Source organism: Oenanthe melanoleuca, chromosome Z (genome assembly GCF_029582105.1).
Source record: "Oenanthe melanoleuca isolate GR-GAL-2019-014 chromosome Z, OMel1.0, whole genome shotgun sequence".
Lineage (NCBI taxonomy): Eukaryota > Metazoa > Chordata > Aves > Passeriformes > Muscicapidae > Oenanthe > Oenanthe melanoleuca.
The window spans coordinates 74,124,813-74,142,557 of NC_079362.1; the positions used below are offsets into that span (position 1 = coordinate 74,124,813).

The 17,745-nt window shown below is 47.6% G+C and overlaps 2 protein-coding genes across 2 annotated transcripts in view; one reads left to right on the forward strand and one right to left on the reverse strand.

The window, feature by feature from the left end:
- ARK2C (arkadia (RNF111) C-terminal like ring finger ubiquitin ligase 2C) overlaps positions 1-10,785 on the forward strand; it is a 54,250-nt gene extending 43,465 nt beyond the window's left edge. Inside the window, exons 4-8 of the mRNA XM_056514279.1 lie at positions 2,130-2,259; positions 3,274-3,378; positions 3,893-3,988; positions 4,755-4,861; positions 5,970-10,785. Coding sequence (XP_056370254.1) covers positions 2,130-2,259; positions 3,274-3,378; positions 3,893-3,988; positions 4,755-4,861; positions 5,970-6,087 — 556 coding nt within the window. The 3' untranslated portion in view covers positions 6,088-10,785. The remainder of the gene's footprint in view (positions 1-2,129; positions 2,260-3,273; positions 3,379-3,892; positions 3,989-4,754; positions 4,862-5,969) is intronic.
- A 4,577-nt stretch (positions 10,786-15,362) lies between these two features.
- Positions 15,363-17,745, reverse strand: part of LOXHD1 (lipoxygenase homology PLAT domains 1) — a 133,605-nt gene continuing 131,222 nt past the window's right edge. The window contains 1 exon segment of the mRNA XM_056514604.1: positions 15,363-16,167. Coding sequence (XP_056370579.1) covers positions 15,687-16,167 — 481 coding nt within the window. The 3' untranslated portion in view covers positions 15,363-15,686.

Sequence of the window (17,745 nt, forward strand, 5' to 3'; positions counted from 1 at the left end):
GGAAAACAGTTTCAGGCTGCATTATTCTTTGGACACGTATGTAGACTCAAATTGTCACTTCAGGAACCTCAACATTCTGATTTTAAGTCTCTAGATGCACAAACAATTCAGCAATCCCGTTACTGCAATTACTGGTGCAATTTAATAATGGCCATTCACCTTTGAGAGATCTTTTCAGTCCTTGGTCTCAAAGCTCTCTGTGAATTACCACATCTATTTCATAGACAGGGAATATGGGAAGGCAGAGAGGAGGTGGATCAGGGTCATGCATCAAGAAAGTGGCAGGGCTGGGAATGGACCCAAAGCCTCCTGATTTCCATTGGAGCCCTGGGAACAACCTTAAGCAATTGGGTAAATATCCAGAATTGGGATACAGGAGCTGGGAAGTGCCAAGACCTGTGGATTCTCACCATGTTGTGTTCCAGCCTGCTGCTGTGTTTTATCCTCTGCCAGGTTTTGTCTGTCTAGCATATGGCTAACACAGGGCCAGCAAAAGTAGTCTGTCTCCTGGCCTCAGCTGAGAATCACAGAACTACAGAATATCCTGAGTTGGAAGGGGTGTATGAGGATCATTGCTTGCTGCAGGTGTTAGGGAGTTCTAGAGCACTGGTGCTGCTGCCTGGTGCACAGGCTGTTCTGGATGAAGGATTTCTCCATCTCAGGTCCCCTCAGGTCCCCATCTTCTGGGGGGTGAAAGCAGTTTCACAACTGCTGGAGGACACATCTGGGCTGCTCCTAAGAAGCTGTGGTATGCACTGCTGCTGTCCTCCATGCAGGGGAAGAGAAGATGGAGGCTGAAATGGGAAGCCACCCTTGTGCTCTAATTAGCTTTGCTTTGGGAAACGTGAAGGCAATTGTTAGAGCACTGGATTTTGTAATGATGATAATGTGAACAATGTTCAAAGCACTCGTTTGCCAAGTGACCCTTAGGCTGGAGAGAACAGGGATCAGCAAATTGGATTAGAGATGGAGGTGCTGCATTGGGCCCCCTCCCACTCCCTCCACACAGTGTGATATGGGTAGGGTTGTAGTTTATCTCTGTGTGTTGGACTGAGCAGAGCTGTGACATTTGATGGCATCTTGGTTATGACAAGTCCAGAGATTGAGCTGTGTTAGTTTTCTATCCTCCAGTTTTCTGGAGGATAAAAGTGCCCAGATTCACCAAGCTGAGCTCCATCTCTGCTTGCCTGGGCCAGGCTGTCTTCAGGGTAGCAGGGCCATCAGGGATGTTTTGCTCCATTGCTGATGGCCCTCTAGTTTTGTGACAGCAGCTTTCCTACAGCAGCCTCATCCAGACATTTCTTAAAACTTTTGTACTTTTTGCACAAATCACAATTCTGGAGTTCGTAGAACCATAGAATTCCAGAATGGTTTGGTTGGACAGAACCTCAAAGATCATCTTGTTCCAACCTCTCCTATGAGCAGGGACACCTTCCACTATCCCTGGTTGCTCCAATCCCTGTCCAGCCTGGCCCTGGACACTGCCAGGGATGGGACAGCCACAGCTTCTTTGAGCAGCCAGTGCCAGGGCCTCAGCACACTGACACCTCAAACCCTCACCAGCCTGAGGCTGGATTCAGGCAAGGCACAGTGTTCTTTGACTTCCCAGGTACAGCCATGATCTGGACTGGGAGATCTCTAAGGAGATCACAGGCACATAAAAAAAACCTACAGACTGTGTCCACCTAGCTTCTGAAAGCTACCAGAATGGTTCATTTTTGAATTCCTTGAGTAAATATCTCTGCTCCTACAAAACACTCAAGGCACACTGTAATAGTTTGCAGTGCTGGCAGCTGGCAGGTCTGACCAGACTGAGCCTGTGTATCCTTTTGAGCCACCAAAATGCTCTTGCTCTGAAATTAACAGGGTGCATCTGCACAGCTCTTGACCCCAAATAACTCAGATGCTATCTGGCATAGAAACAACCCCTCACTCCTTCATGCTGGCCTGGTGGGTGATTCCCCAAACTGGAGGAAACTCCTTTCCATGCCATACCACCTCCACAGGCTGAGGAGCCTAGAGCAGCCCGGAGCTCAGGAGGGAGTTTCCCTGTGAGCAGGGTCTTGTTTGCTGCAGTCCATGAGCAGAACCACCCACTCAGAGCCACGTGTTGCTGCTGGTGCCCACAGGGACCTCAGCGTGGATGCAGGCCTGACTCATGCCCAGTTCCAGGTGCGGCCGGTGCCCCAGCCCTATCAGCATTACTTGGCTACACCTCGGATGCACCATTTCCCCAGAAGCACATCCTCAACCCAGATGGTAAGTGAAACACTTTTACTGAGAAATGTTTTATGCATTGTCTGCCAGAAAGCAGTCAAAATAAAGGCTGCTATCTTTCTATCACCTGTCTTTTGCAAATCCCACTTATCTCCGGCCGTGGGAGGGAGTGTCTGAAAGGATAATGTTGCATCACTGCACTGGATTAGAGAAAGAAAAGAAAAGCTCAGCTGTTGTGGAAGGATTCGGTCCATCGCTTGCAGCACCACGTTCACAAGCTGGTCTGCAAAACATGGGCAGGATGTGAGAGACTCAGCAGTTAATATTAATAATATTATTAATACTGGAAGGAACTGTGGTCTCCCCGGAGTTTTTGTATGCAGAAGGATTGGCAGTGGGTGACTGCCTTCCCTGGTGTCCACCCCGAGGACCATCCCTCCTCATGTCATTGTTCTTTACATCAGCTTTGATGCCACCTGTAGAGGTTTTACATGACCTCTTGCATAGGTGGAGGTGGGATTGATGAGAAGACAGGCTGAGTGGGGTAATTTTCTACCCCTCCTCCTAGCAGGGTGCTGTATTTGGAGTTAAGTCATGCCAAGCACTGCTAATCCTTAAAACGTCCTCAGAAATCCCATGAGGGTGCTTTCCCCCTGTCTCATAGTCAGACCCTGACACCTGTATAGTAAAGCTAGCCTTAAAAAAAACCCAAAAAAACCCAACCAAAGCTTGAATGAACAGAAATACACCTATTTAAATGAAATAAAATTTAATTATAATCTAATCCATGTTGGGAGTTTGGAACCATGATGTTATAGATGATACAGGAATTATTATAACAGTTTATTTGGAAGAAATGCATGTTCTTAGATATAATTTATGGGAAATGTATTTGATAAAATCTCTTTTTTTTGTTATCAAAAGGCTTAAATTGATGAAAGTATCAATCTACTCTTCCAATTTGAATTTTTAAAGCATTAGATTTACATCAGGACACACAAGGGTTTTCTGCAGGCAAGTACAGGTGGCTTTATTTTCCTCCCTCGCTTTTTTCAGGTTGTTCATGAAATCAGAAATTACCCTTACCCTCAGCTTCAGCTGCTTGCTCTTCAGGGACTGAACCCAAGCAGGCACACATCCGCTGTGCGGGAGAGCTACGAAGTATGTATCTGGAGACTGGAATTATTATGTTTTAAAGTGCTGTGAATTTATGGAAGCCCTGGTATAAAGTTATAAGATGGTTTTTTGTGGTGTGGCAATTGCAGTGAGCCTTTCATAAATTTTAGTAATGACTGGGAAGTGACAGGGTTAAGTTTGGTAAAAGATGGTTTAGTCCAATGTGGCTGGGTCTGGCTTGGGCTGGCTCTGGCTCCTTTCATGCCTGTGAACACAAGTGGTCCAGATCTATGGGGTTTTGTTTCCCAGCCTGTCAAATGAAGCTCAAACTCCACCCTAATTTATGAAATATTGTATATCCAGCTCTTTGCCTCGAGCTCTTAGTTATTATCCCAAGTGCCAGGGGTCAGATCCATCATGGCTGATTTGGGTTTGATGGACATTCCCACTGAAGATAGGACAGGAGGGAGCCTCGGTTGCCAGCAGGTATGGTGGTGTGGGGGGACCTGGTGCCTTGGGAGCAATGGGCATGGCATTTCCTGATGTTTCTGTGCTGCAGGAGCTGCTGCAGCTGGAGGACAGGCTGGGCAGCGTGAGCCGGGGCGCCGTCCAGAACACCATCGAGAGATTCACCTTCCCCCACAAGTACAAGAAGGTGAGTGCCCTGAAACACAGCATGGCTGCCAGCTCCTCTCAGTCAGCCAAGGCAGAAGGAAGGACTTTGGTGGGTCACAATCCTCAGGGCTGGCAACCTGGCATTATCAAACCATCCCCAAGGCGGGGGAGGAATGTAAAACCCAGCTTTAACATCCTGCAGGGCTCCCGGGGCGGGAGCTGTGGCATAGCTCAGCTGCCTGTTTCTCACTTCTAGGCTAGGAAGCTGTGGGCCAAATTTTCAAAAGGGTCTCAACCTTCTCCCACCCTATCCTATGGATAGGAATGGATGTGTGGGGAAAGAGGAAAAGAGGGAGCTGACAGGCTAAGCACTGCCCTGTGGTGTGCAGCATAGGGCTGGGCCAGTGGCCAAGCTGGCATGGGCACAGTGGTTGCTCTTCCTGGCAGTGCTGGCACCATGAGCTTTGGGGTCTCCCCAAGAAGAAACCTCCAGCAAAGGAGACCATGGGGCCATCCCCACTGCAAGGAGGCGGTGGGGGGCTGTATTAGGGCAGCAGAGGACAGGCTACTCCTTGGGGTACTGCTACCAGCCTCACTGCCACCAGCCCCAGGAGGAGACATGCAACCTGCAGCATTTTGGTGGCACACTCATCTCACTGGCTGTCCTGGCTGGGCTGGCTTCCCCCAGCTGGAAGATCTGGCTGATAGATGGAGATCTTATTATTTATCTCCCTGCAATTACCCAGGCTTGGGAGATCATTAGAAAGGCAAGGTCTAACCAAATGATGTCTTTGACCTTGCTGCAGAGAAGACCACAAGAAGGCAAAGCTGAGCAAGACGATGGTGAGGAATCAGATACCGACGAGAAATGCACAATCTGTCTGTCCATGCTTGAAGATGGAGAGGACGTCAGGTGAGATCCTTCCATCCCCTCCTCTGCCTCTCAGTGCCATCTGAGTTGTGTTTATTTGGATTAATACAGCTGTACAGTGGTGGGGTTGTCTCTGTTCTTGTCCTGAGAAACTCACCTGGGCTGTTGTAGGGTCTGGGAACCCAAATGCTTTGCAGACGGACATTGGTACAGCCCGTAGGCAGGAGGAGCCCTGCAGCAGCAGGGGGTCAAGTTTTTATAGTGTTTCCTGGGTTTGGATCATCTGCTTCCAGGCTGTGCCAGCTGGGCAGGTGGCAAAGTGTCAGAGAAGGGTAGCTCAGACTGAGCTCTGACAACCATCTGGAGCTTGGGGTCATCAACTCTGAGCCTGACAGATGACCAAAGTATGAGAAAAAGTGGTGTTAGTGTGAAGTCCAGGACAGTTGGGCTTGTGCCCAAGACACAGCTGCTTTATTGTAGAATAAGTAGGATTACTCTGCCCACATGGCCACAGACAACCATCCCCAGCCAAGAGAACTCCAGTTGTCTCTAACAGGCATCCCAGGCTGTTGACTGGGTCAAATCTCTGCTTGTGACAGAGAATGGAGATAAGAAATTGCAAGGAGCTGAGCTAGCATGGCTGAAGGGACAGCAGGTGAGAAGTACCCAGGTCTGCTTCTCACCCTTGGATTGTCAATAAAAGCCCTGATCCTTTTGCTGTGGGTTCTTGTGGTTCAAGGTTCCCCCGCATCCCAAGGGTGATACATGATGACTGGCAGAGGTGATGTAGGTAAAACGTGGCCAGGTTCCCCGGGCACATCCATGCAGGAACAGTGTGGACCCACCTGACTGCTAATGTGACAAAGCCATGAAGAACTAAGAGGCCTTGGAGTATAATCTTGCTCCTGAAAGGTTAAAAATTATCAGCCAGCACAATTAATAACTCAGTTCAGGATGGTGTGGGGGTTTCTAACAGGCCAAGGAGGACACTGTCTCCAGCCCATTGCCCTGCGTGGCTGGGAGAGGCTGCAGGACCTTGGTGGCAATGGTGTCACCCATGTGTTTCCCATGTTCAGAACAGCCCCAGATGCTGTTATTCAGCTCTCCTTGGACCTGCTCCATCCTTACAGTGCTCTTTTTCTCTCTGCAGGCGGTTGCCCTGTATGCATCTCTTTCACCAAGTGTGTGTGGACCAGTGGCTGGCCACCAGCAAGAAGTGCCCGATCTGCAGGGTGGACATTGAAACACAGCTTGGCTCGGACAGCTGAAAAGACTAGCTGGACACACCATTTTCCTTACCAGGTCGTATGGCCATAAGCCCTTGCAGCAAAATTTTTTGCCTTCTGAGCCATTTGATTGAGAGGGGAAGTCTGGAGGCACGTTAGTGAGGATAAAGGTGGTGGTGATACAATATCTAGTAGTAGGAGATGTTGCACATATATGCAGGATACAGGCCCAGTGAAAGGGAGCTGGCATTCCCGGAGCTCAGAGACCCCGTGCTGCAGAAGAATTTAGTGTTGAATATGAAGGAACTAGTTGTGGTAGTCCGGCCTGTCAATCCTGCTTTTCATGGGGATTGTATATATACCTCTCAAATATGTAGAAACATGTTAGGGGTCCTTTAGCTATTTCTTTGGATGGCAACTGGAGCATGTTAGCTTAAGAAATGTTGTGTTTGATGCCCTACTCATCTTGTGGTGGACATGTTGCTGTTACCTAATTTGCACCAAATATTTTTTCATAGATTCCTTATTTTGGTGCCTGATTAATACATTGCAGAGGGGGAATAAAGGGGGAAATTCCCATCCTCGGGGTGGGGGAAAGAAGAGGAAAAGCAAAATCCTGTTTACAGTCAGAAGGGTTTGTGCTCTTTGCCTCAGCCGCGTGTGCTTCTTTCCCTGGCATTTACAGTGTGTTGCAAATTTAGAGAAGCTTAATAAAAATAAAAATTGGGGATAAAATGAACGAAGCAATAGGGAAAAGCTTCGTTCCTGCTTGTCTGCTGGTGCTGGACACTTTCTGTAGCGGCACAGTATTTGAGTAGATGCTGTTTCTTTGCTTTCTGTAATTTAACAAAGTAGCTTGTCATGTCAAAATCCAAGGAAGTTCTGTCCACCTGATTGCAATTGTCCATGATGCTTTCTTCTGTGAGTTGTGCAGCTGGTTGGCTTCGCCAGCACCGCTCCAAGCGATGGTTACGGGAGCCGGCGCCTACCGCTGTCCTTTGGGGGTAATAAGGCCAGAAAGATGTGGGAAATGTCAACTCTTCTCCCGTGACTAAAGCATCTCTCGATAACGCGACGGAAGAAAACTCGATGCTCGCAAGACACTGCCGAGACCACGAGCCCTTGGCAAGAGGAGGGGAAGGCAGGGCGGAGGTGGAGCTGACACATGCGTGTGTGTGCCAGGCTGCATCCACACGGAGTAACCAGGGGCTGTTAAAATGAAACTTAATCACATTAACACTCAAAACAGAATTAAGAGGCTATGCCCAAAGGGATGAGCTGTTATGATCTACGCTCCCCTTGGAAAAAAAAAAAAAGACCTCAGCCCACCAACCACAGGGATTGGGCGGAAAATCCTCGGGAAGACTGACATTCACAACCAAAACCTGTAGTTTTCTTTTTTTTTTTTTTTTCTTCTTCTTTTTATTTTTTTCTTTCATACTAATGGAGAAAGAGCTGCAGGGGAATTAAAAACATAATCTATTGAAAGTGTTGGTGTAGTGGGAATGATTTCTGACTCCCCTGAGCATCTGTTTCACTGGAGAGAAATGCTCTCCCAAGTCGATTCAATCATAAACTATCATCTGAGAAACTGCAAGATTCTCATGAGCTGTAACTGGAAAATACCAGCCTCAGAGGCAAACAGAGATTTCCCTGTTTTTCCCAGTGAGAGAGGGGAGAGAAGGAGGGAAGCCCCATGTGAGGGTGCAGGAGCCTCTCAAACAGTGTGCCCATGCAGGTGGGAGGGAGTGGAAGGGGACAAATGGTGACATATAGAGAAGACATAAGGGAGAAATTCTTGGCTGTGAGGGTGGGGAGGCCCAAAGGACCCTGGAAGTGTTCAGGGATGACAGCTGTAGTGACCTGGTCTAGTGGAAGGTGTTCCTCCCTTCATAGGGGCTTTGGAACAAGATGAGCTTTAAGGTCCCTCCCAACACAAACCATTCCATGACTTTATGACACATTTGCCACCCAGCACAAGTGACAGCTTCTTGGGGAATGTGGTGGTCCCAGCCCTGATGTCCATGGGTCAAGGAGTGGCCCGTGGACACCTATGGGTCCTGTTCCATCAGCATTGAAGCAGAATTACAAATAATACTAATAATACTAATACCATGACAAGCAAAGCAAGGCTTCGGTGGTAAAATACACTTTGAGCAGGTTTGGTCTGCTCAGGTGTGACCTGGAGGGGAGAAGCAGGGAGAGTAATGGGGGCATTGATACCCCCACTGGGTGGGGAGGGAATGAAGAATGCTTCTGGATCGTTTGTTTTCTTTTAAAGCCTATGAGAAAGTGTTACTATTTGCCTAATAAACAAGCACAGTTTTTAAATAAAAAAAATAGATCAAACTTTAAAAAAAAAAAAATAAAAAGCCAAACGAAAAAACAAGCAAACCTTTGGTGAAGAAAAGCACCAAACTCCCATGGTCTTGTGAGAATGACTGATACCAAGGTGTGTGCGAATTTACAGTGTCTGGAGTTATATTGGTGTGTCAGGTTCCTTTGCGTTTAAATAATTTGTACAAGTAGGTTGCGAGTTAGAATGAGTTTAAAAACAAATCAAAATGAACATCTACAACAACAAAAAGAATCTAGAAACAAAACATCAATAGTTTACAGGGTTTTGTGAGTTTAAATGCCTTATATTTAACAATCATAATTTATGACTAACTTGTAGATATTGTGGGTTCTTATTTAATTATTTTTATAGTTGTTTTTTTGCATTTTTAATTATAATTTATTTATTTAGAAATTACTACTAATTTTTTTTATTACTCCTATTACCTCATTTTTGCATTGTTTCTGGGAATGGAATGCTTTGCATGCATCGGTACTTAAAATAAAATTAAACAGGGGATGTGGGGGGTAATGCTTATCTTGTCAAAAACAAAAAAAAAAAAAAAAAAAGAGAAAAAAATCAGGGTGTGTGATTACAAACTGTATTACTGTGGTGCTGTTACCTTGGATACATTCCATAAAAATGCAAACCTTTCATTCTGTATGCTGTGACATAGTGGAAAACTGCAATATAGTGACTGTGTTTAGCACATATATATGAATATTATTTGCACTCATAATCAAACTCTGGTGATCCTTTCACTTGTGTCCTCGCGCATTGAAGGCGGTTAATGACACTCTGCATAAAACCAAAATGTTTTGGTTGTTTCTTGGTACTGCCCTGTCCCTGACACCTCTGGTGATGCTGCTGCTGCTGCTGCTTGTGTGACCCTGCAATAACACCCAGCAGGCCCCCACTGCAAGGCTGTGCTTGGGGCAATGCATGCCTTTAGTGCAAGACCCTGCAAATTGTGTCAAAAGCCGAGGAAGGAAGCCCAGGTGTGGTGGCTCTGTAATTTTTGGCGTCTATCGGTGCTTGGTTTGGCTCTTGTCACCCTCTGTGTGTGCGCCCAGCTGGGATGAAGGAGGCAGTAGGGTGAGCCTGAGCTTGGAGGCAACGTAACTGAGGGACTCAGTGCAGCTTTTAGGGGTTGACTTCTTTGCTCAGAGGCTAGGAAGGCTCTGGCACAGGTTTCCCAGAGAAGCTGTATCTGCCCCATGCCTGGAAGTACCCAAGGCCAGGCTGGATGGGGCTTGGAGCAGCCTGGGATAGTGGAAGGTGGCCCTGCCCGTGGCAGAGGTTGGAAGGAGATGAGCTTTAAGGTCCCTTCCAGCCCGAACGATTCTGTGATCCTGTGACACTGTGTCCAGCTGAGAGTGGTTGGGATGGACACGGGATCCATTTGCCATCTCTTTGCAACGTCTGCCATCAGCACTGGCTGTAACTCAGCTCTGAGAAATGCATGACACTGACTTTGCCCAGTTGATCTTATCCCTCCTGTACAGGAGGGAGCCTCAATTCGGAGCTTTTTAATCCAGTGTAGAGCTGGGACCTGCCCCAGAGCCCTCCTGTCCCCAAGAAGGGGGTCAGCCCCAAACTAACATGGCCAAGCATCCCCATCCTGCCATGGCTGCTCTGCTCTTGCAATGTGTTGCCCTTTCCCCAAAGGCTCCTGAGTACCACCTGTTCCAGCTTTGCCAGAAGGCTAGAGAACCTTTGATAGCATTTTAAGCTTTAAGCCATAACCATGCCCGGTCAGTGCAGACATTCAGCCGTGTACAGACAGAAGTGGGGTTTGATGCATGTGCCCAGCCAGTAGCCATCCTCCCCACAAAAAAGCTTTGGATAAAATTCTCAGTTGGGTTAGAAAAGGCACAAAATCACAGTACCTTAATTTTTTTCTCTCTATCCCTTCAGGGTGCTGCGCTGCTTTGTTGACTTTGCCTTACCCCGGGTTTTAAACCTGTCTGTGTTTTTTACCTTGCTGCTCTGTAACACTCCTCCCTTGTAGCCTGGAGCTGTGATTTTGAGCTGTGTGGGGACAGGGGGGTTGGTTGTCCTCCCCCTCAAAGTCACTGTAAGAGGGATAAGCAAAACAAGGAGTGAGTAAACAAAACCCCCTCTCCTTTAATGACCCGGGCAGGTGAAAGGATCACCCACATTTTTGTATTCCTACTGCTGTTCTGTTGTGCTGTGCAACATTTTGCTACATAGACTATTTTATAGAAGAAAGCTAGAAAAATATTTATTATTAATATTAAAGCAATAGTGCATTGAAGAAATGGAAAGACATTAGAAATTGTGTAAATGCTTAGATTCACTTTTGGTGGATTTTTTGTACTTTATTTATAACTAATAAAACAAACCACATTGCTAACTATAAACCTGTGCCACGCAGGAGCCACGGCAAGGGCGATCGCTTGGTCTTTATTTACTGCTCATTTCTGGTTTCTTTGGGTTGGAATGCAATTCTCCTTTCACTGCTTGTGTCACTTTCATGTGCAGGAGACCCACTGCTGGGGTATAAAATACTCTGCCCATCTGGTCTGCAGAGGCTGCTTGTGGCTGAGCTGAGGTGAAGGTGAAGCTCTCCACACTGGGCACGTTGCTGTGTGTGGTGGTCTGTGGCACTAGTTTGGTGATCAGGAACCAAAACTGCTTTCCAGAATTTCAGAAGGTTGTCTGTTAAAGACAGATTTATCCTCTAAACACATCAGATAGTGCCTGTAAGGTATCTCTAGAAAGTCCTGCAGAGGTATCAACAGATTCTCCCACCCTCCCTGATGGAGAAGGTTTCCTTCTAATAACTCTCTAATAACTAAGAAAGGAGAAACTGATTGGAAGAAAAAACCCAAACCCTTCAAACTAATACAGGTACACTTGAAGGTGTTTTCAGTCCTTTTTGCTACCCACTGGAGAATTCAATGGGTCATAGACCCAGTTTTGAATGGATTCTGCAGGTCCTCCTGTGCTTTTATTTTCTCCCACAAATGGTGCCAGTCTCTTCTCCTGCCCACTCTTGATTCAGCTACTCCTCCTGAAAAGCTGAGACCAGTGCCTAGCTTTGACTGTGTGATTAGACTAAATAAGCCTTGGAGACAAGTGGCTGCTGATCCTAGAGATTTGGATCCTGTAGCTGGAGGGAACTGCCAGCTCCTCCAGCATCCATCAAAAGCTGCATAAGGGATGAACTGTGTTCACACAACACGAAGCTCTTGTTACAGGAGGCTTTTAGAAACACAGAAAACAGGTTGAAAGTGGCCTGCTGGTCCAGCTGGGGAAAATCTCAGTTTCTCACTGAGATCCTGCTGATGTCCTTCGGAAGGGTGACGGCGCTGAGAGAGGTGCTGCAGGGCGCAGTCGGGTTTGTTTTGGAACTGGAACAGCAAACGAGCTGCCACAATCTGATAAGAGCCCTGCTGAGCACAGTGCCTGCCCGGGGAGGCAGAGGGGCTGTGCCCATCACGGCACAGCAGCACGGACTGAGGTGCAACATCTTTATTGCACCACTTTATTCACCTCTGGCAGCAGCTGCCCAGGGTCAGGAAGCTTAGCCCTTATTTTGTGGTGTCTAAATCTGCAGCTGGTCCAAGGTTGCAGCTCAGAGCTGTACAACTCCACTAATAATTTTGTTTGTTTGTTTGTTTTTTGTTTTTTTTTAAACTCTTTTCTAGTTCAGAATGGATCACAGATATAAGAAAGGGGCAAGGAAGATTATAAGGCATTTTCTACATGCAGAATATAAGATAGTTCACATCTCTCTGTCGTTCCCCCTTCGTGGACCTAAGGTTCACATAAGCACATGATGTTACCAAAAATGCTTAGCAACAATTTCATAGAAATTTGCAAATAATTCTCTGTGTCCTGCACCAAGAGGCAACCAATCCTTCAGCATGGAACACTATTAAGTACTCGTTGTTTATGCTTGTTTTCACTGGCAGCACCCAAGTGCTTTAGCAAACCTAAATTTAGTTAATGCAGAACTTGATCAGAGTTCCAAAACAGTGGAGAACACAAACACAATGGGACAGCCAGGTTTTGAAGACTCACACTTAGTGCTACCAATCTTGTCCTTTCCTCTTAGTTCTTATTTACATTTCTGTTTTAGGATAAAGGAATGTGCATTTAAATGCCATAAATTAGGAAATAAAGTGGAAAAAAAAAGAAAGGAGAGGTTGGTGGTGGGAGCAGGAGCTTTGTATCTGACATACTAGCTTTGGGATGCTTGGAAAGGATTGACTAAGCCCTGCAAAAGGCACAGAACTAGAAAAATTTTGGCTTTTCTCCTGTCTAGATCTCCACTTGACCAAGAATGTGTTGAATTTAGCAGCTTAATGCAAATCCAGCTGTTGGAAAAACTCCACTCTTGCCTTATTACTTCTGTAGCATTAGTTGTTGTAGCAACAGAGGGATTCCCCAGAGCCAGGGTGGAGCTGAGCTTTGCACTAAGGAGGGGCTGGTTTGAAGTCTTAGTGGAAAAAGAGCAGATTTCTTTCATGCTTTGCCAAAGCTGCCTTCCTGGTAGGCAGTGAGGGTGCTGACCCTCTATCAGCAAACTCCTTTGGGCCTTTTCAGGGCAGCTTTGCTTGGAGATTTTTGTTGAATAAGCCTGTCCAGGGATGGCAGGTGGCCTTGATGACAACCCAGGTACCTACAAACCCATCTCCCACCTACACAGTGCTTTGGTCACTCTGAAGAGACTAATTCCTGCTTCAGCTGTGCCTCAACCCATGGTTCTAGCCACTTGCTACCCGTGATTCCTCCCAGATGTGAGCACATCCCATATGCAAGGTAAGGATTTATCTTTCCTCCTTGCCCCAGGAAGGGGTGGTGTGTGGGTCAGGAGCTGCCCCACTGCTCCCCAGGGCTGGAATCATAGAATCTTCATGGGATCACAGAATGGTTTGGACGAGAAGGGACCTCAGAGATTTAGTTCCCACCCCCTGCCATGGGCAGGGACACCTTCCACTAGAACAGGTTGCTCCCAACCCCATCCAACCTGGCCTTGGAAGCAAGTACCAGTGCAGTGGGTTTGCCCAGGGGATGGCAGGGGTTAAACTGATGCTCTAAAACCAGCTTCCCCACCACCCTGTACCAAGTAGGAGGTGACTGGAGCCAGCTGGAAATGCTGGGACTACAACACTGTGCTGGGATTACAACACTGTACTGGGACAAACTCCTATTTCACTGCAGCACTCATTTGTGTAAAAAGAAGCCAAACCTCTTGACAGGAGAGTTGTTTTTTTTCACAGTGCTGGTTAAACTTGCGTGGGAGGGAATGCAGGGAGATCAAAAGCCTGACAATTATTTTGCTTCACACACCTACTGGGGGACTGCAATGACACTGCACAAGAACCACAAACTCAGATGCACCAGGCTCCATCCAGGGAGTCTGAACTCTACCCAGCAGGGTCCCAGGGATGCAGTCAGACCCCAGCCCTCCTAAGGGCTGTTCTGCTCCTCCTGTGATCTCCCAGCTCCTTGCTCAGGGCTGGCAGCACCAATCTGCCATGGGAGGGAGAACACAGCCAGGGAAGTCTGCTATTATTATTCCTCTCAGTGAGCAGCTGATCACTGATGAAGTTGATTAGTGGGCTCATTTAAGCAACTTGCTCTACTCCAAAACCATCAGTTGCCATAAAGGTTTCTAAAATGGATTTGTTTGGGCTATTTGTGAGCTGGCACAGACAGCCATGATATAAGGTCAAGTCTTTTTGGTGGTGCCTGCTGTGGGGAAACAGTAATCCAGAACTTCCTTGGAAGGGCTTTGGTGGGTTAGAAGCTTTCAAATGAGCAATGGACAGCATTTATAAGATGCTTCTAACTCCTGTCTCAGCACCACCAGCCTTTGCTGGGCCTACTTTGCCCATGAGCAGTGAGGGACTGAGCAGTGGGACCAGCAGAAACATCATCCTCAGTCCAGGAACTGGTGGGGTGGGTGGGATTATTGGGTTGAGCCTACTTTTGACTCATTTGATCCCTATTCATACAAAGTTCTTGTTTAAAACCAGCTTCTGGGAGAGGGAATGTCCTCTCCAGGATGGGCCAGGAGGAAGGTCCTCATGGCTCAAACATCTCCCTTTCTCCTCATGAGGATTTGCCTGCTGCTTTGCTCCCTAGAGAGAGAGACAGAGCTCCAGAAGAAATGATCTAGGAGCAGATTCTCTTGTTGGTACCTGTAGAGATGTGAGTGCCTGGGAAGAGCTCATTGACAGGAGCACTGGCCCTTACTGCCTCTGGGAAATCCCTTCTCTGCCACAGAAAAAGACAAAACAGCAATCCTTATTAAAGGAAAGAAAAAAAAGTTAAAATGGGAAATCCCTTCTCTGCCACAGAAAAAGACAAAACAGCAATCCTTATTAAAGGAAAGAAAAAAAAGTTAAAATGAATGGCAGTTGCTCTGAAACAGAGCTGGTATTCAGGCCATGTAGGGTAAGATTATCCTGAGTCAGCTTTGAATACAGTTAGCACAGCTTCCTTGCTGTGGAATTGATTATCTGGAAGGTCTTTTGCATTGCCAGCTATAACCACAGATCTCAGATCTTGGCAGAGTTGTAGAAATTCAGCCAGGGAGCAGAGTCTGTCCTGGGGAAAAAGAAAGCCCACGGGGTGGAAAACACCACCCAGATCCCACTGCTTGAGACCTGTCTGTGTGGATGCAGATACTCCTCCAAACTCCCCATGGAGAGTCCACCTGTGCCTGCTGTTTTTTGATGCGGTGCCCTCTGGAGATGTGCAGAGCTTGCAGTTGCCAGAAGTGGGAAAAATCTGGGATCTCCAAGCTCAATTTTTTAAAATAAATGTGTCTCAATTCTCTTATGCTCACTCAGGAGTGTGTCAGTGGGTTTTCACAGCCCGGTGAAGGTGTAACACTGAAAGCAGAAACATCTGAGCTGGTAAAGGACAGTTTATATCTCTGCTGATTGTAGCTTTTAATCATAAGTAAGAAATAAGTGTGTTTATTTAATTCACAGTTTTATATGCACTTTAATAAAAAAAAAAAGCAACATTACTTTTACAAAATTTTAACCAAGGAAGAACGCCTTGCTACTTGTCCTGGAGTGACTTTGTGGTGTTGAATTATATCCCCATTTGTCTGTTTAGCCCAGAAATAAGTTTTGGACCTTTAAGGCTGGATTTGAGAGTGAAGTGGGGGAAGCAGTGGAATGTCTGAGGTGGATGTGTCCTAAACCAGGACAGTACTAAAAACCTCTCACTACAAAAAGCAAAATGCAATATAAAACAGTATAACGAGAAAAAAAAAAAACAAAAAACCAAAAACGTGCATAGTGAAGGGACCTCCTCAGTACCTAGGATAAAGGTCCCTACAGATTAACCCATCCCCCCTGTTTTCATCCAGCCACTTCCCACAGGGAAATATGGTGGTGACACCAGTGGCCGAGTTGGTGATCTCCACCCTCTCCACCAGCCAGCCGGGAGCCAGGCCGCTGTTGTCGTGCTCGATCCGGACCTTCTTCAGCTCCCCCATGTCCAGCGTCTCCAGGTAAAACCGGTTGGTTTTGCCTCTCTCGAAGAGGTTCCTGAATTTCTGGCGCAGCGCCCGCCGGCCCGAGTCCCCGTTGAGGCCGTGGATGGTGATGAACACGTTGGCGTCGGTGCCCGCGCCCTTCTCGAAGCCCGTGACCACGATGGTCTCGTATTTGACCGGCACCAGGCTCCGGGCTTTGCTGGCGAAGCTCTCGGTGACCTTGGCACACTCGAACACTTTGTAGTCTCGCCTCTTGTAGCGCAGAGGGATTTTCGCGTTGCACCGGAAGAAGTACCTGCCCCGGGGGATTGGCGCCGGGTTAATGGCATGGGCGGGCGCTTTGTGGGGAGAATGTTAGAGAGCTGTGGAATTGCTTATGTTGGAAAAGCCTCCTAAGATTGTTGAGTGGAACTGCTGCCCCAGCACTGCCAAGGCCACCGCTGTCCCATGTCCCCAAATGCCACATTCACAGGGCTTTTAAATCCTTCCAGGGATGGGGATTCCACCATTCCTGGGCAGTTGTCCCAGGGCTGCACACCCCTTTCAGTGAAGAAATTGTCCCTAATATCCAACCCAAACATCCCCATGCCCAGCCTGAGGCCGTTCCCTCTCCTCCTGTCCCTGTTCCCTGGGATAAGATCCCAAATCCCCCCGGCTGTCCCCTCCTGTCAGGGAGTTGTGCAGAGCCACAAGGTCCCCCCTGAGCCTCCTTTTCTCCAGGCTCAGCCCCTTTCCAGCTCCCTCAGCCTCTCCTGGGGCTCCAGCCCCTTCCCCAGCTCCGTCCCTGCCCTGGACACGCTCCAGCCCCTCGGTGTCTCTCTTGTCCTGAGGGTTCCAGAGCTGTCCCCAGCACTGGAGGTGTCCCAGCACAGGGGACAGGCACTGCCCTGAGGCTGTGGCCACGTTTTTGGTACAAACATGGAGCCAGCAAGTTAGGGAGTGTACATTGCCCAATAACAATGCTGCTTGAGCATCTTTCCCTCTGTGTACCAGAACTTGAATATTTCTCTAGAAAGAGAGCCACGATGGAACTTTGGAACTGGAAAAAATCTATCCTCTCCCCACACAGCTACAGGCACACTGCACATGGGAAGGATCTCTGTGGCTCTTGCCACCTCTTTAGCCTGTGCAATGGCATGTCCAGTTCCAGCCCCACCAAGGCAGGACAAGCAGTCAGACTCAGAGGTGAAGCAGGAAAAAGGCATAAAAAAAGGGAACAGGAAAGACAGAGGAGGTTTAAATCTCCCCTTTCTGTTGTAGATCACCAATCTCATCCTTAGCAGGGGAAAAAACCAGCTGTAACACAGCAATGATAGGTACCAGATGCCGCCAGCCCTTGTCTCTGCAGTGCTGTCTCTGGTGATGTGCGGGGAACACCGAGCACACCCATAAATTACCTCCAAGCTGGTGCTCAGCCAGGGGCTGGAGCACTCTGCTCTTAATGATGTATTCCATTTCCAATGATGCAGATCAGTTCCAAGCCAGCTTTTCCCCCTTCCCCCACCTTCACTGAGCTGCAGCAGGTCCTCCTGAGTGCAGTGTGGCTGGATTGCAGTGCGTGTGTAAAATAAACACCTGGAGGAAGGGTTACTGTGGCTCCAGCTGCATGGCATTCCTTAAGCACTTCCTACACTCTTGGCATTTTCTGCAACCAAAGATAAGCACTCATTCCCTGGAAAGAAGCTTTGTAGATGAGAAATTCCAGGGGGAGCAAACTTTTAGGCTCAGGGACAGAAAAACTGCATGAGAGTGTGACAGAGAGGATGCCCAATGCTGCAGATTGATTTCCTCAGCTGTGTAATATCTCATGGTCTGGAAGTAAAATGGTGCATGCTAATCTTCACAAGGGGTAAAGAGAAAAAAGGTGACCTTT